The following is a 24,590-nucleotide window of genomic DNA, read 5'->3' as shown; positions in this document are numbered from 1 at the left end:
CCCCCTGACAAGTCAAAGGGCGTGTACCTGGAAGAGTGAGATGGAGCAGTGGGAACGTGGACGAGCGCGGCTGTAAATCGCAGGAAAACGGAGTGAAAGTGTATCAAAACACTTATACTTTTGTTTTTATTGGAATTGGCTTTAGCTCACGGGCCAGCCGTTTCACGTCATGTGTGATTTGCACGGTTTCACGCCAACTTTGTGTCTTGGAGCAGCGCTTCACCAGCGGGGACGAGGAGACGGGGCGGGCGGGATTACTTCATCTGTGAGGCTCGGAGGCTTTCCAAAGTATTCACTTATTAAGTGAAGACACAGAAAAACACATTGAATCTGAAAGCAGTCTTTAGCTATCATCATGATCTTACAACACATTTTAGGGAAGATGTTTAAAATATATATATATATATATATATATATATATATATATATATATATATATATATATATATATACATTTATTTATTTATTTTTAACAAATCTGCATGTCATAAATGTGTTCAAGTGTCACAAATACAAAATGCCCTTGGTGTTTTGCACCAACAAAAGCAACAAACATGCACAAAATCCCAGTGTTCATAGAAGAGACAGCTCAAACTTTAATTTGGTTGTGTTGGAGTGCCGAGCTTTTCCCAACTGACACTTTTGGATTAATCGGAGAGTAAAAGAATCTTGGGTGAAAGTAATAAAGCCAGTGTGGGTGGCAAAAGTGCTGCAAGAGGTAAAGCAGTCTTGCCAGATTCTTGAGAGGGCTTTCAAGTGTTTATTTTTTTATTTTATTTTATTAAATTTAAATGAAATCTCACTACTGGTGCTAAGTGAGATCCAAGCTCCAGGTATCTGGGAAAGCTCTTGACTGCCCACTAACATGACTTCCCCACAGCCTTCACTCGATGGACATCTTGCTTTCATTGTCTCTCAGTTTAATGCTGCTGACTCTGGGTCGCTCCTCCCACACTGGCACCTGAGCATGTGTAATTTGGATACAAAGGTCACATTGTCTTATCTGTCGAAAGATCTGCATTTTTAAAATGAGCGCGGAGCACCGTCACTCATTTACAGAATGAAAACGGGCGTGCAGGCTATTAAACTGCTGGGGAGCTAGCCAGCACACATAACTCCACTATAGACATCAGAATGGAGACAACGTGACCCTGTAACACCAATAATTAATAGCTAAACATGGGCAATGCAAATGAAACTACAGCGCTCCACATGTCCCACACACAATGGGGTGCATTTGGTCCACACATCCCCATTACACAGTCCACTGAGGCCTCAGGGACAGACAGTGAAAACCTTGACGCTTGGACAGGCCGCTTTGTACAGCTTTATGAAGCTCTATGGAACAAGATATGGTCTGGATGGTGTATTTCTGGCGGCAGTAACGCGTATAGGATCACAGGCCCCCTAAATAAAGGCAGTAATACACTCCTTCATGCTCAAATGTGGGTGCCTGGACATCATGCAATGTGGTGAATGAATGACAGGAGACAGTGTCGGTGTCTGAGGGTTCAAAACAATGAAGCCTTTAATTCAAAGTTCCCTGCATTCACGAAATGGTGAACTAAAGAGTTACACATGTGGCACTGGTGGGGTGATGAAAGCATTTGAATGCCTTTTGATTTTTACAGTTTGACAGCTTCAATTGGGGTTCATTGGTGTTGCACAATCTGCTCAAAGCCCACACTTGAAAGATGAAGGCGGGCTCTCTACTGGCAGAAGCCTCCCTGTTTGCTCGCCAGCTTTCCAATCAGCTGCCAGAACTCGGAGAAATTCAGCTCCCCATCGTTGTTTTCATCCAGCGAGCCCATGAGCTGCTCGATGGCCCCGGGATCGCTGGCGTTCTGTGGGCGATCACAGAGAGGAAGAGACCCTGATCACAATGACATCAACCAGCCTGCTCTGCAAAGACTGTCCTGCCACCTAATGGTTGAGTTTAGTAACAAATATAACTGAAGTAAAAACTAATTTACAGCCACACCTAGTTTCCTGATCATTATGTTCAATTGTGCCATATGTTGCACTGTGTCTGACTTATTTTTCTGATTATTTCCATTCCACTTTCATCGAGGCACAATCCAACATTACGCTCACATACATTTTGTGACAAATATTATATATTCGGTGAATCATTTAAGTGATTTGACAAGTTAAACTATTAAAGGTGTGGTAGTTACAGCTCATCAAATATGGTATTTGCTTGCTTTCCTTCCTTGTGTGCCACTGTATTCTAAATACATTCTTTCCCCCAGACAACATCCAAGTCATGCTAATACATTACTGCACGTTGGACATCAAATCATGCTGAAATTGGTGTTTTATATTACATTTTATACATAATGAGAAAAGATAACTGGTTGATTGACATAGAAAATTTGCTTCAGCTGCGGCCCAAGCATATTGTTTTGTATGCTGCAGCGTGAGACCTCATGATGACATGTCATGCACTAACAAACAGTGTAGGAACATGGCTCAAATACAGAGTGAATAAGTGGTACATTTGACATGATAATGATGATGTTGTTTCTTAATAAGAGACAGTATGTAAAGCTAAGGATGAGGAGTCAAATGTCTAATCAATATAACCACAGCAGTATGTGTGAATAACAAAGCAGTGCCATCGGAAGAGTCTGTAGACATGTTGCATCATAAACTACAGTGTCTTTGATATCTATCTGTAGTGTCGGATATAAATTAGATAGGAATCAGCAGGCAAAGTGGCTCAGAAGAACTCCTTAGATTTACCTTGACATAGTTGGGCAGCTGGGAGGTCACCATGGTTTGGAATTCCTCTTTGCTCAGGGTGCTGGAGGACCCATCTTTCCCAGCGTACGTCTTGAACTGGGTGACAATGGTGCAGATGGCAGCTTCCATGATGGTTTGTGCGGAGACCTGGAGAGCAAAGAGAGAAACGACAGCCTCAACAAACGCCTTTCACGCAAGGTATGAGTCCCATTTTGCTGAAAACCAGTGGCTGTGGTCACTCACCTTTTGAGTTGAGATGCTGGGTTATGTATCACTGCTGGTGTCCAGAGCCTTGTCCCTCCACTCTGACCATCACCTGTATATATACGCTTCATCTCCGCTCTCTGATGCACACATCAGCGGAAAACACTCAACCTGCCCTCTTCTCCCCCATCCAGCAGGCTGGCCTTATCTCTGCCTGATTTCCACTCAAATCTGCACACACACACACACACACACACACAGATGAAAAAGAAGGCCTGCCACTCTGTCATATGAAGGGCAAATTTGTACTGATGATAGCACAAAACCCCTCTCCAGTCTGTTTGCAGAGTAAGGATCTCTGTCAGGCCGTTTTAATCAAGTGGCTGAATCATGCATGCCTAAGCAGTTATTAGTTTATAGAAAACATGACTCCATATTATGGCATTCAGGAAAACACATGTTGGTCTCGTGTGGAGCTTTTTCTAATTATAAGAGGCAATGTGTATGGAAGAGAAAGAAATGGTAACTTTGATTTTATAGCATTTTAAGGACGATGGATGATGGTGTGTGTCACTGAGGTTTTAGCAGTGTTTTAATGCGTTTTTTCTTTGGAAACAGGTTGCACCGTGATGAAGAAATCCTGGAGATAAAAGGCACAGAACCCAACAGAAACGCTTGTATGGCGACTTGTAGAATTCCTGGAATGACCATCTCTGTCTGCGGTTTCACAGTGACTGATTGTTCTTCATCATTGCTTACATTCTCATTCTTCAGCGTATCAGGTCAGTGACTCACCGGTTGGTTCATGTATCGCGTACAGGCTCAGAGAGAGTATTTCATCTAGATGTAAATATTTTAGTTCGCCATCATAGCTGCGATAAAATATGTCTGTCATGCCAACACTTTCACTTCCTGTCAGAGAGTGAGTCAGACAGAAAGTCACACATGGTTAAATCAATACAACCCATTCTGAAGCAGCGGATTCTGTGATCTATTGTATCCATGCAATAAATGAATCAACTGAAGCATTTCCATAAAGACAAACTATACACATTTAATGGTGAAAAGTTTATTGAACTTAACACTGACTTCCTTGAAGAGGACATAACTGATGATGAATGAATTACAAAAAATGTCCACATTTTTCAATACATTTGTCCATTTTCAGTACATGCACATCTGAGCCAGCGAGCATTAAGTCGTCCCACAAAGACAGAAATACTCCTCAAATATTGATTAAACGTTCATAAATGTGATTCTTTTAATGATTCATCTGTTGAAATTGAGCCTTCTTCCAATAGCTTTGGTCTAAAAAAAGTTTAAAATAAAATGGTTCCAGAGAACTTTTAACAAAAACACCTTCCACACTTGATGTGTAAACCCTGTGACATTCAGTCTGTCCTATAACAGAGGTCAAATTGCAAGCTGTGTAAACTTGTTTTGTTCTTTATCTTGCAGAAGCAAATTAAAACCTTGAAGATATTATTATTAATAATAATAATAATAAATATAATAATAAAGGCACATAAGCAGTAGCTGGCAAACTAAATTTCGGAAAAAAACAAGCTGAAAACTTCTCAATTTCCACATTCAACGTATGGCCTGGGTCAAAGTCTCTATAAAGAAGGAGAAGATGTGCAGTGTACTGACAGAATAAATAAACATGAAACACTCCAAAGCTTTTTTCTCAATCGCTGAAAAATGAGAACCAACAATCACAATCTGTCGACTTTAACTTCACATCCACCTAAAGGGGGAAACTAAAAGATTAACTCAAAGAACTAGCCAACAATGGGGAGCAGGTCTGCAATATTTCTGGACTTTTTACCTTTGGCCTGGCTCAGTTAACTTAAAATTGGAAAAACTAAATGCAGCAGATTCCTAATTTTTTCATTGACTTTTTACATTTTTACCTAAATACTTGTTTATGTCAGCTAATATCAACCTGCTGACAAAATAAGAGGAAAATGTATAATAAAATATTTACCGGTTTGGTTGCCAATCTCATTTACGGTGTAGTAACTCTATAACTTTTGCTCTGGGATACCCAGTATATGCAGATCATGTGTTAGAGGTCCCCATGGCTACATTACAAAAATACTGAAGATAACTAATAGTCTAAAAAAAACACGAGAGAAATAAGATTTAGCTGTAAATGTGAATGTTTTTGAAAAGTGCTAAAGGGGTTTAGCAGTCCTATAGATTTAGCTACTATCTCTTTGTCCTATTGCTTTTCTTTTTTAAGCAGCTCTGACATTTCCCAAACCAGTTCCCATGGTTGTTCAGCACAAATGCAGTCAACTGACAGTTGGGGGTTGAGAAGTCTGACACATCTACATGCCAAACGCTCACGGCTCTCAAACAGCACTCTGTGTGCGTTTGCCCAAATCTACTAAAGAGCAAAACCGGTCTGACCTGATCTGGTTATCTCTGAGAGAAACGGGATCTCATCCTTTGGGATTAGACTGCAGGCAAATGGTGTCTGCAGGAACATTCTCAGCATGTGTTTTAACCTGCTCGGAGAATCGGCAGGTTGAGTTCACAGTCAAAGGACAGAGGAGTATGTAACATCAACACTCATATAATATATTATTCTAGTTAACCATTGCTCAACAGAACCCTTTGTGCAAATCCCATCTCCTTATAGCCCTGTTTTTTGTGTGTGTTCTAAATATTATCAGTTGGAATTTACATGGTGAGCTGCAACATGCACTACATATTGAGAAAACACTATAGAGCAGAGGAAAAAACCACACAACACATTACTGAAGGACCTTGCACGAGGAGGCATGACCTGACAGAGGTAGGCAACGACAGCTAAGTCCAAAATGACAAGTACAAGTCTAGCTTATAATTAAAGACTCAGAGGGACATGTATGAGAGGCACGACCACTCGGTGCCAGAAGCTACTACAATTACAGCTCTGAAGAGGAGAATGTAGGCAAGAAATGTCATATAAAAACACCATTTGTGCTGTATCCTAGCGTTTTATTTCACTCCTTTTCCCGCGATGTCTATTTAAACTGCGGCTGAAAACTTCCACAGGGCCTCTCGTTCAAACTCCTCCATCTCCGCCTCCAGGGAGTCGTCGCCCTTGTGCCCGCCCTCCTCCAAAACGTCCGCCATGTCCTCCAGAATGTCCGCCACGTCCTCAACAAAGTCACTGAAAAGCACCTTGTCGTGGATGAACCCGCCCTCCTCAAAGAACTCTGCCGTCAGCTTCCTGATCTTGTCTTTGCTCTCGGACGAGGATCCTTCGAGCTTGCTCAGATAGCCCTCCAGCAGCTCCTCGAACTCGGGCAGCTCCACCGGGTAGAGCCCCTCCTTGCTGGCGCAGTCCTCCACGGAGCTGCAGCCCAGCTGCGGGCGGATGTTGCGTCTGAGCTTCTGCTTTTGGTCCCTCCAGAAGTCGTTGTGTTTGCACTGGTGGGGCTGACGGGGCTGCTGGTGGTGATGCTGGTCGTGGGAGTTCTTACCAGGCCGGTTGTGCCACGGTTTCTCCTTCCTCCTATCCTCTCTGTCCACTCTGCGCTCGTCCTTCTTCCTCTCCCACTCGTCCTGGTGTTTCCTCCAAGCCTCTTTGTGAGAGTTCTGCTTTGGAGACTTCCACTCCTTCTCTTGCTTCTCTTCTTTGTTTCTCCATCCTCCTTCTTTGCTGTGCTTCCACTCTTTCTTGACCTCTTTCTTCCAGTGGTCCCGCTCATTGTTTTTGCCATTTTTCCCTTTCCATTTGGACTCCTGTGGCTTCTTCTTACCCCACCGCTCAACTTGTGCAGAAAGCTTCTTCTGGATCTCCTCCAAACTATCCCTCACGCGTTTCCTGTCGCCTCCATCTTTCTTCATCCCTTGCAGTCTCTTCTTGCTCCCCTCCAGAAGAACTTTCTGCCTCTGCAGTTCTTCCTTCAGCCACCCTCCCTCATTTGTGTCCTTCCTGCTTTCCAGTCTAGCAGTTTCCTCGTTACTCTGACCATCTTTGTCACACGGCTGATGGCCAGAGCTTGAGGTAGCAGGGGGCCTTTCTTGATCGGCTGTGAAGGATACAAGATATCAAAGTTATAATGGGTTTGGTAGTTAGCTATATTAGAAAGGTCAAACGATCAGCACTCTAGGCTGGAATCCATTTCTATATCACAGTACTGTGCATTGTCATTTCAATAAATAATGAAATAATCAAATTGCAACAGCACAGATTTCATCCAATATGAAACAATCTGATTCACTTGTTTGTCACATCCTACCTGAGAGCTGGCTGAGTTCGGTCACCCTGGACCTCAGAGTCTCCAGCTCTTTCTTCAGCTCTGGCAGAGATAACAGCTCCTCCTTCAGCTTTACGTTTTCTTTTTCCAGATCTGCTTCACCCTTTTCATCACCGCTTGCTGCGACGGCCTTCAGCGCCGAGTCAAGTTCTTCTTTCTGAGACTGAGAAATAAAGAGAAATGAGGATGTTCCCAATACAGAAGTGTCCCAGTCAGAGTCCGATCTTGGGACAATAGTCCCTAATGTTTGTATATTGCAGTGCATTAAAACATCATAAAAGGGTAAAATGACATCATTAACATCAGTGTAACTGGTATACTGACCTGTAGTTGAGCCTCTAGCTGAGCGATTTGCTGGTTTTCCTGTGTCAGTTTATCCAATAGCTCTTTCATATCCTGTGGATCACTGCTAAGCCAGCCCTGGATCGAAAATCATTGGCAAATGAATAAAACACATATTTTGGAATAATCCTTTCTTCAGCGTGTGTCTTTTAGGTTTCAAGACTCAAGTTTTCTTAAATACTACAGTGTAGACGCCAAACACAAAGCCTGAGTGAAGTGAGAGCCGGCAGGAACAAACCTGGTTTTGTTCTCCATCACTGAGTTCAGAGTCGTCAAAGTCACCTGTCAGATAAGAAAACAACATATCTTTCAAGTCGTACAACAGGACCTCTTGACACACACAGCTGACAAGCTGTCTGACAACCGCAACAGATGCTTTTGTTGTGAAGTGCACTTTATGAGCTCAGGCACTACCTGTACATAGAAATAGTTTATTTAGCCTAACCAAGCAAATTGCCAGGAGTTTCCTCAACTGAAGCATCATAAACACCCAGTGAGTCTTTCTAAATCGTGATGACGAGTGTTTTGTACAATTCAGAACGCATTTTATCTGCCATTTTCTGCTGCCACTGCATGAAGTGTCAGGCCAGATAAGTGCTTGGACAAGCTATTGAGCGTTAGCCAGCTAGTCTCAGTCCTGTTGACATAGTACAGCTTAGTCGGCCAGATCTAAAAACAGACATCCATCTACTGCAGACAGCTGCCAATACATGTGCTTATGTAATTCATATATAATGGCAATGTCAAATTAGCAAATGTTTAATATGCAACAATGTCATTTATTGACAATATTTACAATAAACCTCAGTTGCAAACAGTTGCACAGTTCCTAAGGTAACACAAACAGATGCATTAGTTCATAAATGTCATAAGCATGGTTTCAATCTTACTGCTAATGACGGTAACTGTAAGCAACAGTAATGCCTCCTACTGTATCGGACTATGGAAAGCAGAAGCAGGCCAGCTGGCTTGGTGATGCGGTGGAGGAACTCACCTGAGAGGAAGAGGGAACCTAAGAAGAGCAGGATCAGAGAACCCACAATGCATTTGTTCAAGGAGAACCATGGCTTTTCCTCCTTTTTCTCTGCCAGCTTGAACTCCACTTCCTCTTCGTCGTCTTCCTCGTCGGACGTTCTTGACCTTGGTGACTCGAAGGAAGGGGCATTCCTCCTCCTCAGTCCATCATCAAAGCTGCATGTGTCGCCCAAATCAAAAGTGCTGGATGGTTCTACAGGAGGGAGAATAAATAGGAGGAAAAAGACATGCCGAACATGAAACACAGCAGAGGGTCGTCACATTTCATAATGCATGCTTGAGAAAGATGGTACAGAGCCTGAAGTCAAACCACAAGCATTCAAATGTGGCCAGGAGTCACTTCAACAAATCATCTCAACATGTATCGCTACAAAAGTGTCAGAACCAAAATTTCCATAATTATCTCTTGGCAGAATGCGTCACACAAAATACCAAAGCACACGTGAATACATGAACTTTATAACTCCACGGTGTGTAAACAGTTTGTGAAAAAACAAAATACAGAAAAGTCGGTGCTGCTCGTGGAAATGGATGACATCTTCTCTCTAAATTACAACAGCAGTAATTTCATGCATGGGGTTTCTTCATTTTCTCAGCGGGGTTTACGCCTCCCTGTCATACTGATGAATCGTTTTCCAGATGCTAGCCTGACTAGGATAAGACACATGTCATCCAAATCTTCTCCAAAAGGATTCTCATTTTCTGTTTCTACTGACTGGTGCTAATTGCAAAGAGCCACCAACCACGTACTTTGCTCAAGGCTGTGGTTCTGGCCTCCCACAGGCGTGTGTTGTGGTTGGTTTATGGTAATATAACAAAGTGTAACTGTTTTCTATTAGAGCAGTGGTTCCCATCCTATTTTTGTCCGGAGTGGTTTTTCTGTATCTCATTGTTTCATTTGAAGTAGTTTTGAAAGCTCATACTGAATACTGACGGACTCGCTCTAAATTATCTCCAGTTTTACTGCCTGATTTGTTATGCATAGATAGATCATCATACATATTCCTGTAGATTTATCACATACCTTCTTCTACTTCTTCTTCTTTTTCTTCTTCCTGTTCTTTCTCATACTGGGTCACTGTCTCAGACAGCTCCATCTCCTCCTTTTCCACAGCCGCCTCCTCCTCCTCCTCCTCCTCCTCCTCCTCCTCCTCCTCCTCCTTCTCCTTCTCCTTCTCCTCCTCCTCCTCCTCTTCTTCCTCTTCTTCCTCCTCTGCCTCTACTGAACCAACAGTCTCTGGTGCAGGACTATCATTCATGGGTTTCTCTGTCACCAGTCTCTCTGGAACTCGGCTTGGTTGCTCAGTACTCTCTGGAACGAAGCTGATATCAGCATCCACAAGAGAGGGAGGATCCGTGGCTGTAAGGGTCTCTGTGGGGACGCTGACCTCAGGTTCAGCAGCGAAGACAGGACTCGGCCCAAAGTCAGCAGACGTGTCAAGCACTTGTTCTGTAGCGCCGTGGATCTCAGTCAGTGGAGGAGTGGAGCAGGACTCCTCAGGCTCATCTGTCAGGAGATCAACGGCAGTAATATCGAGCAGAGCCCCCAAATCTATGTTGGTGACAAAGGGTGTGGCTCCGAGGTGCTCATTGTCACTTGGGGAGCTGGTTACGATGTCATGGATGACTGGAGGCTGACTCTCCAGGTCCAGGTCTGGAGGATCGAGGAGGTTGGGTGGGATGGGACTCATCCTGGTTGGACTAGACGGGATGGGACCCTCAGTGGACTCTGGAGAGCTCTCTTGACACACCTAGAAATGAAGGCAGTAAAGACAAGAAGTTGCCTGTGAATACTTTTATATCATATTTGTTGTGACCTTTATTGCAATCACAGTGTTATTTTGGAATAAAGTGCTACGATTTAGTTTTTAGCGCATCCATTTTCCCCTCAGTCTGCATTGTCTCCAGTACTTCTCTATCGTTTAATGACTTCCTTTGTTGTTGCCCAGAGTGACATTTTCAGGAGAACAGGTCTCTACTGAGGCAGTCACAGAACTGAAAACCCTTCCCATTCTACTGAGGCTACGTGCACCTACACTGCTCATATGACACATCTTGCCCTGTGTGGTTCTTCAACACGGGTGCAAAATGCTAATTGTAGAAGGAGCTGATAGATTCTGAGGAACTGGCAACTAAGTTGGGTTATATAAAGTTGATGTTACAGATCTGAAAAGCACTCAAATAAATACATTGTGCAATTGTGAGTAAAGGAACAAAACATCAAACCAAAAAAACACCATAAAACATGACCAATATCTGGCTATAACAATGTAAATACACTGTGGGGGAATTTTTACATTGTTTGATGGCCTAATTTTCTGTCTTGACTGGTGTATTGCATAGTGTACTGCTTACATACCTGATGGCCTTCTTCAGACAGGACAGTTTCTACTGGAATGTCGCTTGCAGCAGCTCCTGAAACAACATTCACACAATGTCAACACAAAAATAACAAACCAAAGAATAGGTTTGAAAGCAAACTATTTCTGTCACCATAGCAGCCAGAGAGCATGACTCGTCAATACCTGTCACATCCTCAGAGAGACTCGGGACGTCACCCAGGCTCTCAGTGCCGTCATCTACTGGCCCGACATTCTCAACAGCAGCCTCCTGTGGAGTTAAACGATACAGGGAGATCAAGCTTTCTACAAACTGTTACATTAACACCTACAATACTGGCCTTGACATTTACAGCAACCCCCATACAAGGGGCTGTACAGCATAATGCGATACATTACCATACATATATGCCATATATAAATATATGTTGTCATTAATGACCTGTCTTAACACAGACATGCACACATACTTGCACACAGAGGTAAAATACATTTGCCACACATGGACCATTGTGGGAAGCTTAAGGGTGTGAGTACAGACATGCCACATTTTAAATTAACGTGTATTCATGAGCAAAGAAACATAACTATCCTCCAAATTATAGCCAGTCATTTCAGAGCTTCACGTGTTAGTTTCCCGAGTCATACCTCGGGTGAGAGGAGGGTCCAGCTGTTGGTCGAGGAGCCGCTGCTGCCTGTGCTGTTGCTGTGGTCAGACATCGCCCCCTTCAGGCTCAACTTGGCACAGCACGGTGCAGACTCAGCTTTAGGGTTTTCTGCAGACGACGACAGAAACAACGTGTCTTAACTGAACATGCCCGATGCGTTGCCTGCACATGCCTTGTGGGAATTAACATCATCCCGATGTAATAGTCTTAACTGCGTGTGTTGATTTCGGTATAGGCGAATAGTCAAAGTTAAGTATATGCACAGTTATGGACATGGAAATACACACAAAATGGCAAAGTGGGTCTTATTATGTGTCATATTATGATGGCGAGCATGCAAATTGTAGTCTAAGAGGACATCACTATGCAAATACGTGAGAGTTTGGGATCTAATTCACCGCGCAAAGACCAGACTGACGTTGATACAAGTTATGTAACGGTGTCTTGGCATCCATAATATACTGCTGCGCAGTTTTTAAAAAAAGGGTTCAGTCAGAAGAAATAGGGATCTCTCGACTGTTTTAATCACCGCTGCTATATCCAGCCAACCATTCATTCAGATCCCTCCATCCAGTCAATCTTTGAGGCTGTTAAATGACCAAAAATGGTCAAATCCCAGCCACGGTCAGTTCTTTGATCCCGACACGCGCACACAACGGTTAATACTCACGTGTCGACAACACTATGTGCGATAAGCTTCTGTTGAGCACGTATGGGAAACACAATACAAGGGGCTATACTTGTCGTAGGAACCGAATTCGGGGTTCACACAAAATGGTAAACAAAGGATGACTATTCCCACTCCCACTCTTCCGCGTTCTCACAGGCCCCGCTGTTCGCGAGCGCTTCACACACACCTGCTCGCCTACATCAGATTAAACACAAAGAAGACGTTTCATTTACCCAACTTGTTTACACCTCAGTCGCTTGCTGTATTTCCCCCCCCTTGAAAACGTTTAGTTTTTTAGTATGAACAACGCTCCTCTCTTCCCGTGAACTTGGGAACTTTGGGAATTCCAAGCTGCGTCACGTCGCCAAAGGCACCGTTCGTCCAATGGAGCTTCAGCAGGGAGTGCGGAGCTCCCGCCCCTCGACCAGGGGTGGACCAATGGGAGAGAAGTGTGATGTCAGTAAAACGACGCACAGGCCCAGCTTGATTGACTTCCGCAGGTGAAAGTGGCAGGTGATGAGCACAGATCCTTGCCCTGGTATTTTAATAATACAACTTCATGTGTGAGCCTAACCCTCAAGATGCATGCGTGTTCATCTATATATATGCAGAGGGGACCAGCCGCACACTGACACGTCTGCAGAGCTATATTTGAACTGAGGTACTTACCAGAGTGGACAACCCCTACTCCAATTGCACCAGTTTAGCTATCGAATTCATCATCTTGCTCCTGTTTTCTCTAAATATACAGTCTGTAAAGTGTTTAGTCTGTGAAAGGCACATTTTAACACGTTTGCATATCTTAAACCAGAACCCACACAAACACACGTCATGAAAGAGAATTGGAATCTGTGGTTCCAGATAGATTATTTCATCTGCAGATTACATTTACTTCAGTAAAAATACTATAACAATACCACAGTGTAAAACTACCCATAAGTGAAAGTAAAAAGTAAAAGCATGGCCACTATGATATAGTATTGTCTCATTAGGATGCATTAATGTGTAAGCAGAATTTAGCTAATTGGTGACATGACATTATTAGATGTTTGTATTCTTTGTGATGTCATTACAGTCACAGACTGTCATCTTTGATCCTTCATTTTATTTTTACCTTATGCGTTATTTAAAATATATAATTTTAAATGTATTATGCATATTGCATATGCTTAAGGATAATGCATATATTCAAATATACATTTCATTAATAGATTATTTTGAGAAGTAGAAACATTTAAGTACTTTTTTTATATACTCTTATTCCATCTGTATATTTAATTTAAAATTGCTACTGTATTCTTCTCCTACTGTTTTTACTACTGTTTTTTACTACTGTTTTACTACTGTTTATTGTTATTTTATTTATATTACTTGATTGTTCTACTATGTGTCTATTGTGTGCAAAACTGCTGTAATCCTGCAATTTCCCCACTGCGGGACTAATAAAGGATTATCTTATTTTATCTTATCTTATCTTATAAAAAAGTTCATTCATCTGAAAGCCTAACTGTAGCTGCTCTGAAGTGTGTCACCCTTTCTGTCTCCTTGCTTAATATCCTAAACATGGTCAACATCATGGATGTAGGCTATGATGAGAATTATAAATAATAAATCCATAGTCAAAAAAGACACTGGAAATGTACACATCATAATACAGTAAAATTATCTGGGTCAATGGTTTTGCAAATATGTGCTGTTTGCATTTGTGTTGCATACTTCCAGGAAGTTACATGCGCTGGGGGGTTTCTTTCCTACTATTCTGACCAATTAGAAGGCCGCTTAGCGATTACGACAATTTCCTGCGACATATTGAACCGACCAATGGCAAGAGAGTTAACCGGATAGCTCAACCAATAGGATGGGACGAGGTCTATTTGAACGGTGAAAAGCGGGCTAGCAAACATTCGAGAGGGAAACAAAGAGGGGAGAACATCCTGCAACTGTTGGACGTAAAAACAACTGGAATAATTAGCCTTTTCTAATCAGGATACTTTGACAATCAAATAAGGTAATTCTGAAGCCCCGTTCATTGCGGTACACTTCAGTAGGAACTAGTTTGACTTTACGTAACTTGTCAAAGATAACGCTGGTTCTCCGGCTAACTTGGGCGACGTTAGCTTCACTGTTAGCCACGCGAGCTAAAACCGGCTGTCACGTTGTCCTCTAAATATGTTCAATTTGACCTATTTTTGATTTGTGAATGTCTACTAATGTTACAACTCTTTCCAACAGGGCTCCGTCATGTCTCACAAACAGATCTACTACTCTGATAAATATGACGATGAAAAATACGAGTACAGGTGTGTATGACTCTTGATTATCCAGCTTCAAACTGACTTTGCTAGCGTGTCAACGTTATCTTCTAAGGGCGTTTGCGAGGTGACATTGTCCAAAAACTGTCACCAGTTGTGTAACACGCTACGTCAGTCATTTTGATCAGAAGCATTGATCTTGTGTTATTATCCGCCCTCGCTTTCTACAGACATGTAATGTTACCCAAAGACATTGCAAAGCGTGTTCCCAAGACCCATTTGATGTCGGAGACCGAGTGGAGGAACCTGGGAGTCCAGCAGAGCCAAGGATGGGTCCATTACATGATCCACCAGCCAGGTATTTCCTCTTGTTTCCAGGGATCATGTCACAATTGATACACATCTCCAAGGCTTTGATTACTATTAGGGGTGAAAATGGGATTCTGAGCTAGAGAACAATGTTTACATTCAGCAGAAGTATATACAGTGTAGATATTTGAGGGTTTTGAATGAGTTTCTGTGCCAGAAAAGTTTTTGACTGCAGTCCGCTAACTCTGTGAGGGACAATTGTGTTTTAAAGTTGTCGTATGTAATGCTGATGACTATGTTGGTGATTTGCCTTTACTGAACTTATTTCTCGCATTGTGTTGCTTGAAAGTTGAAGCTTCTGTTTCATGTATTTTGTTGACCTGCTTTGTTTCAGCTGGTACGATCACAGATAAGATGATGAGCTCATGTCTTTATGGCAGCAGATGAAGGATGCAAAGTCTGTAGAGGGAGGGGACAGGGAGGGTCTAGGTTAAAACGGGTCAAGTTGCACTTTTTTTATTTACTTTTTAAGTGTTAAACCTTTTTTTTAACAGATTTAGTGAATGGACAGCGGGTTTCAAACCAAGACCCACCCTTTTTTATTAAAAAAAGAACGGGTCACAAGAGTCGTGTTTCCCCCCAGGAAGAATCAGTGTCACAATAAGTATCATTATCTCTGCTTTATATACTGTGTACTCTGTTCTCCACCCCCTCCAGAGCCACACATTTTGCTGTTCCGGCGCCCGCTTCCCTGCCAAAAGGCATAAAGTGAGAGAAACTCCAAGTCCTTGGAAGATCAGTCCTACTTGCCACAGATCAACTCATCAAAACGGGGATCATGCTGTCAGATTGCCAAACTCTTGTGTGGTAGGTGACTTGTGATTTAGGCTGATCATGTTGAACTTGGAAATGGACTATGACATTTATGAACAGTGGTTGTGGAATGGAGTATGCGTTGAAGGAAAAAACCCATCACCCACCTCTTCAAGAAAAGACCTCTTCATGTGATAACAGCGACGCGTCGTCTGCCAGAAAACCTTCAAATCGGCTCTGTGTCTTTTTGACTCGAGCCTTTCTGTCAAACTTGCTGAATCTGCTTGGATATTCCAGCTTTTTAGAACAATTGTTAAAAGATGTGCGGAGTGAAACATGTTCAAACGTTTGAGTGACTCTTTACTGAGTGTTTTCTGGGTCAGGCTCGGGTCACAAGCCAGACAGAATAGCTGGATCCTAAATTGAAGTCTGACTCTGAAACATCAAAGTGCGGCTTTAAGTGACATGTTGCTGCTTGGTTTAAATGATACTGTAAATTGGCATTTAACACTTTTTGTCATGTGCATGAAAAGCTGCATAGAAGAGTCACCTATTAACTAGTTTGAATCCATCCCCCTCCTCCCCATAAGAACATATTATAATAGTTTTGCCCTACTTTAATACAAATACTTTGGATGGTTCTGATTGTACCAGTGAGCCGCTCAGTATTTATGAATGTGTTGCCCTTTCTGAAATAAATGGAAACTTTTAAATCTTTGCTTTGGGGCTGAAATACCAAGCCAATTGACGCATCATGAAAATGCATAGAAAAATAACAATGGGGGGGGGGGAAGAAAAGGCGGTTGGTGGCAGACACTACCCGAAAAAGCTCTTACAGGAAAAAAAAAATCTAGATCATTGAATGGGACGTTTGAGCATTTCTTTCAGATTGTGATGTTGAATACTATTGCTTTATTAAGGCACTTGTTTTCACTGTCCTACTCATGAATACGTGCACCCACTCCGACATGCCTGTGTTTACCGTCTATTTTTTTCCTCTTTACTACCACATACTGAGCTGCTCTGCTGTCACTGTGGCTAAAATTTTGCCTTGAATAATTGTTATTTGAACTCGTGCCTTGTTTCTAAGGTTTGCTTTTGTTCACTATCTGACTGAATTTATTTTTATAATGTGTAGGTATAGCGCTGTTCTACCCTCAGAATTATTAAAAGAATCAATGCAAAGTGATGATGCATTTAGTCTTTAAATGAAATGACTGACATGACATCTGTGTTGGATGACGTCCTTGTACCTTTTTTGATAATCTGAAAACTAACTAACATTAATTTAGGACAGACGGAGTGCACTTGATCATGCACCAGGTTGTGCTATAACATTGTGGCTGCATCAAAATGGAAATATTTTTCACATAACAGTGTTACACACATTTTTACTCTTAACACCTATTTGTCAGCACTAGCAAATTGACTTTAAAAAATAAATAAAAATTAAACGACTTAAGTGTCTATCCCATCATGTAGTGCGATGCAAACAGAAGTCCACCAGAGAGCAGCATGACTTTCTTAAATGCACTGTTGCACTTCACTGTTTCCTATCGCTTGTCAACCTGTAAAATAAAAGGAAACTGAAAAGTGTTGGAATCACTGCACGCGGTGTTCGTCCTCACAGCCCGTTTTCAAAAGGGATCTCGCTGACGAAACCCTTCTCATGCGCTGCATGACCCATCACCCAATTTATGTGACGCACTCCTGCTGTGCAGGTTTAATGACATAAACATGCTGTCTGATGCCTATATCATTATTTATCACTGCAAATGTATATACCACTGAATTTAATGACCGGCTGATCATTTAAAACATGGTCAGCATTGCTTTCAATGACTTTGATTTTCAAATAGAGTGCCGTGTGAAAGCTCCAGTACTTGATGATGTTGTGCGGTTTCTGCAGCTGGACCAGACCCAATCAATGATGAAGCCATTCAAGGGAAATAAAACCGCTGAAGACCGTTGTCTGTTTACAACATCGGGTCTTTGGCGTTCATGCGGCTGCTTTTGATTTATTCATAGCTTCATCACAGCTCCACGTTGCTGGGGTAAGCGTGAGCCTAAACCGTGCTGTAAAGTTGCCATGTGTATGATAATCAGGTGTAGGAGCTTATCGCTTCACCTTGCGTTGCGTAGCGTAATGAGCCCTGGTGGGATAGAGCTGTGATCTGACAATATGTGCAGGGGATGTATGCCAGACAGCCCGGATGTGTGATGTTATTATATACACTTGGTTTTCATCCAGTGGCACAGTGATGCTGCATCTGTTGTCTGGCACTGGGACTGGACTTGAGTGTTTCTTATTAGTTGCCCATAATATTGCCAATATAACAACTCCGAGGTTTCCCATTCCATGTGTAATATGGGTCTCCTCTACCGGCAAATGTCTCTGTGAGCTTAATGGACAAAATGTTTCACTATGCGGGCGAGTCGTTATGATGGTGTACGTGCATAAAGGGAGAGGCAGGCGCAGCATCTGCTGCACATTTAAAAGTTATACTTGGTGTAAACGACTGGTGTATTATTGCTCTACAGAAGTTTTAATGAGCAGGCAATAACAGAAACAGAGGTTGGATCATTCAGAGGCTGTTGAGTTTAAACAGGAATCAGCTCTTAGTAAATTATTTTTTTTTTTTTTCTTGAAGAGGAATTAGATAATATTGCTATTTATTTTGCCTTGCAAACAAACAATAACACGTTACATAAACATGACACCAGTTAACACATTGTTTTTGACCGTGTTACCTCTTTACGTCACACCATACAGTATGAAGAACTTTGATGAATATCATCATGAATTAACTGCATGACTATATCTTAAGACTCTTGTCTTTTCTGTGCTTGTAGTCAATTTAAGAAATAATGCCCGGTTATAGAATAATTTGGGTACAATGAATTAAAGAGCATACGACTAAAACCATAACAATAGACTCATTATTATTTTTTACACTGTTTCCCGTGTTTTTTTTTTTTTTTTATTTGACTTGTTTGACACACCCAATTTTTGTATCTGTGTCATATTAATATGTCTAAATGAATAAAACATAAGTGAGAGGAGAGCATTATGATCCTCCATAATATCAAAATAATGTAATAAATCCACGAGACCTTTGGTGTGGTGGTTGCTGAGTATTTTGCCTGAAAATTGCGGTTTGGGCTCATAGAGTATTTAAATCAGAAAACGTGTCCTGTTCTGTTCAATGCACACAAACAAAATGAAATTCCCTCGTCAAATACAGAAGGATATCAAAAACATAGAGCACATAAAAATGCCTCTACTGTGACGAGCCACTTTTCAAGTTTCACATGTTGGACTGCGGAGGGCAGTGCAACACAACTATGCAAAAGGAGAATCTACATTCATTCAATTGGCTTTTTGCTTTAATGCTGCCTGGAACACAACATTTTAAAATAATGTGTACGACTCGTGGTTGCATTTAGACTGAATCTGCACTTCCTCTTTGTCTGCAGCACATTTGTAAAAGCCATTGCTATAATGCGTCGCTGCTCTAATCAAACAAAGCACATTGGCTGTGTTGTGTGTCCCAGATGCACACAGACCAACAACAGTGGGTGCAAACGGAGCTCGTGGCGACAGCCAGACACAGTGGGTAGTAACTGCACAACTCTGTAAGTCAGGCGTAATGGAGGGAAGAAAATGTTTTGTGAATCACAGGGAGATTTCTCAACAATTTCTGTAAAAATGTTGCCGAGGTAATCACCGGGCTGTGGTGGTCAGCAATCTGAGCCTCCTGCTGAGAAGCAGAGATGTGTGGCGGGCAGAATATGATGTTTGACTCCTTAAGGTGGAAAAAAGAGTGAGCGTCTGCCAGATGAATCATGCTGAAAATGGGTTCCTGTTGGAATCTTAAAGGTAAACGTTAACCTAAATCTGAAACCGTATTTACAGAATAGCTGGGTGCAGCAAAGTAATGGAGCCGTTTATCAGGATGACCTATTATTGAAAATCAGCCAGCTAGTATTATTCACTTATAATATTATCACTAATAGTACTGTGCTCATTTTGACAGAAAGGTGTTCAGAGGATGTTTCACATTGAGAAAAAAAACAAGGGCTGCAACTAACAATTGGTTCCCTTGTCGATTACGCATCAGGTTATCGTCTCATTTAAATGATTAATTGTTTGGCATTTTCTCTATTTTCTGATATTTTATAAACCTATTACATTCTTGTCTAATTAGACACAGAAAAACCAAAGCCTTGCATCTGAGAGCTGGCTCTTGTGGGTATTTGGCATTTATGCTTGGAAAATGACTAAAATAAATAAATAAAATTGTATTAATAGAAATTATACAATTTGAGAGGGAAGAATCCTCTTTCCAAGTATTTATTTAAGATTTATGACATACTATGTTTGTACACCGCCTGTAGGATTTCTCAAAGTATTTATTTTACAAATAAAAGCTCAGAAAGATTTCTTACCTTTTGTGAATCCTAACATTTTTGCTGAATGACATGTCGTTGTTCATCAGTCAAAAATCTGTCTGTCGTTCTTTCAAAGTTGTCTGAATAATCCGCTGAACCTCTCAATCACAAGGTAGCCACGCCCTAAAGCAAACTCCGCTTTATTGTCAATTTTACTCTAAATGGGAGCATCATTTACGAAGTGAACATCACGCGGGATTGAAGAAGACTTGAAACTACCCATTACGACCATAAATTCATGTTCACAATGCTTACTGAGGTAGTAAATAAAGTAATTGTCTCTTTACAGTCAGATTTATTTTGCAACCAGAGGAGTCGCCCCCTGCTGGCTAGTAAGTATGCAAGTTCAAGGCACTTCCTGCATTGGCTCCACTCCGAGGTAATAAAGGCTTGAACCTTACTCTTCTCTGGTAAAAAACTAATTAGCAAGCAAACGGTGCATACATTTCATGCACATACAGTGATATTTACAATCTTCTTTGACTTTTGTTGTAAATGTAGTCTTGTAAATACTTATTTAAAGGTTCTCTAGTCTACACGGTATTCAGAGCATTAATGTAGGAGCCAATAACTGTTTGCTATGTAAAGATATGGCGGAGTAAGAGAAAGAAGTCGCTCTCCCTTTGTGTGTGTTGTAATCAGAGCTTCTTTGTCCTTTGTTTTCACAACCAGGCCGGCTGCAGGGGTATTTTAGTGCATGTTAGTGCACGGTAGCGGGCCCCACTGGTTAGCTCAAGGCCGCCACTCCGATAACGCCACACTGACCTTCGGCGTTGTTGGGGAACGGTAGCGCCTCTGTCTGGATCCCCCTCAGGTAAAAACTGTTAGCGCTGTTTGCGCCGTTAGCTGCGAGCCGCCGTGTAGAATAAACAAGTAATGAAGCTAGAAAGACATCATTACACTTTACATTTCCAGGGCTCTCAAGTTTTTAAGACAGGTAAGAGTGACATCTCTCTCTCTCTCTCTCTCTCTCTCTCTCTCTCTCTCTCCCTCCCCCCCGGACGAAGGCGCAGCCGGGGGGGAGATTACATTTCACCCAGATACAACAGATACGTTTTTCTGATTGGCTATTCGTGTCGCCCATCTCTTTTTATTGATTGGCAGGGGATTCGGGGGAGACATGCTTGATTCCTCCATGGTGAGGGCAGCACGACCAGGTCATGTTTGTGCGCTGCGGCACATTAAATAGCCTAGAGTTTTTTTTCAGCGTGAGAAATACGATGTGTGGCGGGAGGGCGTGACTTAAGACCGAAATGCATGACAGTCACGCTCAATGCGTGACACTTGAGAGCCCTGCATTTCGGAGGCTGTGCACGCAAAAAACACTGAGAACTAGTAGTATTGTAAGTTCTGGGTTTCAACACGGATCCCAGAACATACATCATAAACATTTACACAGCGTGACGAAATGATCATGATAAAGATGGACGGTTTGCTTCCGTTGTATTTCGGTATTGGTAATTGACATTGTAACGCCATTCAATGAAAAAAATACTTGCGAAAGAGCTCCGGAGTGTTATTAAGTTTGGCCGGGTATATGAATAATTTAAAGCCAAATGAAAAGCGGTGAGAGGAAAGTGTGATTGAGGATAACGGGGTGTGAAGATGGGCTCAGTTAAGAACCAGAGGAGAGAGGCGACAGAGGGGAATTTTACACAGAAAATAGGAGGTGAGACATAAAGAGACAAAGACAAACGGGGCAAAAGGTAACTCTTTACAGGAGCAGGAAGTGAGAGATGTGAATGGAAAGGAAATACACAAAGAAAGAGTCAAAGAGAGAAAGGCATTGGGGGAGAGAGAGTAGAGAATGAAGGTCAGACGGAGAGATGGAAAGTGCTCTGGCGAGAAGAGGTATTTATGTCTGGGTGTCGTCGGCACAGCGGGACGCCTCCTAAAAGGAAGCCAAGGGAGAAGTGAGCGCTGCTGTTTGAAAGACGGCTGATTGAACAAAGAGCCCAAAATTGCTCCATTAGACTGTCCGGAGAATCGTGTCCTAAAAATGAATTTTAGAATAGCACAAAATAATTTATGAGACTAATCTATCAAAGTATACAAAAAATGGAAATTCATTCTAAGGTTAATAGTCTGTGAAACAACAAACTGTCTGTGATAAATTAATCTTTGAATAATACATTTCACAAAATGTATAATTTAGTTAATGTAATTTACTGATTCGCCTCAGACTGATACTGTCAGGGAAACGACCCCCCACCGCCAAGACACATGACATGAGACCTTGAGGCCAGAAGGGCAATTCTGGTGAAAATGAGTGTCATATATTAAATTTGGGCTCTTTCCAGAGGCAAAGGAACACTGCTGAGTACATTATCGACGGCCAAAAGATATGTGGGGGAATAACATCTTTCAAGTCAAAATATGAAACATCCCCACTGTGAGCTTGTACGTTTCTCCTCAAAATGAGAGTGAAAAGTGAACGTCACTCACTGTGACTGGTTGGCTCCCCCTTAGAGTTTTACACAAGTCACACACACACACACACACACACACACACACACACACACACACACACACACACACACAAAAGAATCTTTTCAAAGGGGTCTTAAATACTGAGTTGCTACACTATAACCTAGTAAGGTCTAGGAAATGTGCTTGGTCGATGGTAACTTGACTTGTGACTCACGTGGAAAAAGGACGGCGGTTGGTTGACATTGCAATGAGTTGCACGGCCGATGCGCGCACACACACACACACACACACACACACACATTGCATTGGTGTCAGTTGTTGAGCACTGACCAAGCTGCGGTATTTGATGCATTGGGAGGGAGAACGGGACGCTCATGAACACAATACATCAATGGCATAGTACCTGATTCAAGTAAGAATTGTCAAAATTTCAACCTCAATGCTCTTTGGTTTAGGTGCCATTTAAGATGAAGAAATAATCTTAAATTCAGTCTAACAGAGGATTAGTGCTGCGAGGCTAAATGAGGGCATAAATTCACCTTCCAAGGAGCCGTGTTTAACACCACATTAATGTGTTTGAACCGTGGCAGTATAGGATAGTAAAAAAAAGAGTGAAAGCGATAACAGCATCGTCACAATTTAAACCTCTGTATTTTGTATGTTCTCAGGTTTTCCTGTAGTTTGAAGTCGTTCTAAATTAAATCTGAAACAGCGTTGACTTTAATTTCAAGGTTTTATGGACCAAACTTGTAATTGAAATGGCTGACTTTATCTTATCTCACCTCCAGCTGAGCGGAAAATATTTATGAGCGATACACCGGCTTTGCATCAAATGGTCAATATTTTTCACCACAGTCATTGCCTTTTAAATTGTTAATCAATCGGGAACCCCCCCCCTCCAAATGCTCGCTAAACAACAACCGGATTCTCAAATTGCCGGATTCTCAAATTGCCTACTCAACGTAGCAGTTTGAATACCCTGCATCCTCGCCGTGTCCTCATCTTGTCCTTGTCCTCGTCAACAAGCAAAGAGTTCTCCCAACATCTCAAAGTGAGTTGATCCACTTGAGTTACGGTAATTTTAGTTTAGCATGTTACTTCCTGTCGCCGGTGACGGGGCCCGTATTCATCTTTCAATCCCTTCATACTAACTATGTCGAGCAAAAAAAGAAAGTGGTTGGACGAATACGTACAATATGGATTCACGTGTATAAAGGAACGTGATGGGAGTCAGTGTCCTCAATGCATGATGCATGATTTGCATCTGCATCTGCTGAAGATAAATTATCCCAAACTCCTCTTCCAAATGACACTATCAGCAGCAGAATAGACGACATGAGTGCTGACATCTTGGCTCAAGTAGTTGCAAATCTGATTTCAAGCCCAGCAAAATTCAGCCTCCAACTCGACGAGACCACCGTCGTTTCCAATCTAAGCCAGCTTGTTGTATTCGTGTGCTTTATGAAAGACGACGTGCTAAAGGCAGATTTTTTATTTTGTAAGCCTCTTACAACAACAACCAAGGCAGTTGATGCAAAGAAACTCTTGGATGACTTCTTCAGAGACAACGATCTTTCGTGGATGATAGAAAAATGTACACGACACCTTGAGGTAAAATCATTAATCAGGACATTTATTCTTCGAAGAAGCAACAGAGTCAGAATCACAACATGATTTGTCAATTGCGTATCCTGGACTGCTCAAAGAATGAGAGAAGTACTACCTTCTTGAATACATATGTTTATCAATAGACAGAGGGCCGCATGACGTCTTCATGGCTCCATCATGAGCCACTGCCTGTCTTTCGATAGATTGGCTGGTCAGGGCCAAAGCCACAAGGCTGCCAACCATACTGTTCCTAAACAAGAGACATACTGATACACTGATACTCTCCTGACTCTATCAGATGACCAGCCAAGGATGTGTAAGCATTTATCAGAATTCAAGGTACTTCTGGACCATTCTAATGTTCGGTGGTTGCCACGCATGTGGAATTAGCCCTGTTTTTGCGAGAGTACCAACATTGTCACTCAGATTGCTTTGAAAATTCTGAGTTCATTCTCATTTTGGCGTAC

The 24,590-nt window shown here is 42.0% G+C and overlaps 3 protein-coding genes across 3 annotated transcripts; 1 reads left to right on the top strand and 2 right to left on the bottom strand.

Annotated features, from left to right (window-relative positions):
• Window positions 1–1,496: 1,496 nt before the first annotated feature.
• s100a11 (S100 calcium binding protein A11) lies at window positions 1,497–3,102 on the bottom strand (the record flags this gene model as incomplete). The annotated part of the gene is given in 5 exon segments (XM_079231831.1): window positions 1,497–1,844; window positions 2,746–2,892; window positions 2,989–3,009; window positions 3,012–3,062; window positions 3,064–3,102. Coding segments are annotated over 5 exon segments (393 nt in total). The 3' UTR covers window positions 1,497–1,709.
• Window positions 3,103–3,998: 896 nt separating this feature from the next.
• On the bottom strand, window positions 3,999–11,641 carry pbxip1a (pre-B-cell leukemia homeobox interacting protein 1a; the record flags this gene model as incomplete). The annotated part of the gene is made up of 9 exons (XM_079231820.1): window positions 3,999–6,977; window positions 7,188–7,368; window positions 7,530–7,625; window positions 7,786–7,829; window positions 8,542–8,775; window positions 9,607–10,333; window positions 10,942–10,997; window positions 11,108–11,192; window positions 11,570–11,641. The coding sequence occupies 9 exons, from the start codon at window positions 11,639–11,641 to the stop codon at window positions 5,968–5,970; spliced, it is 2,505 nt and encodes an 834-aa protein (XP_079087946.1). The 3' UTR covers window positions 3,999–5,967.
• Window positions 11,642–14,500: 2,859 nt separating this feature from the next.
• Window positions 14,501–15,674, top strand: cks1b (CDC28 protein kinase regulatory subunit 1B; the record flags this gene model as incomplete). Its single annotated transcript, XM_079232152.1, has 3 exons — window positions 14,501–14,559; window positions 14,742–14,869; window positions 15,538–15,674. The coding sequence occupies 3 exons, from the start codon at window positions 14,501–14,503 to the stop codon at window positions 15,585–15,587; spliced, it is 237 nt and encodes a 78-aa protein (XP_079088278.1). The 3' UTR covers window positions 15,588–15,674.
• Between the last annotated feature and the right edge of the window lie 8,916 nt (window positions 15,675–24,590).

The sequence above is a fragment of the Taurulus bubalis genome (genome assembly GCF_910589615.1).
Source record: "Taurulus bubalis genome assembly, chromosome: 16".
NCBI classification, from domain to species: Eukaryota; Metazoa; Chordata; class Actinopteri; order Perciformes; family Cottidae; genus Taurulus; species Taurulus bubalis.
The sequence above is the reverse complement of the archived record's forward strand: the minus strand, read 5'-3'. Positions and strand labels throughout refer to the sequence as shown.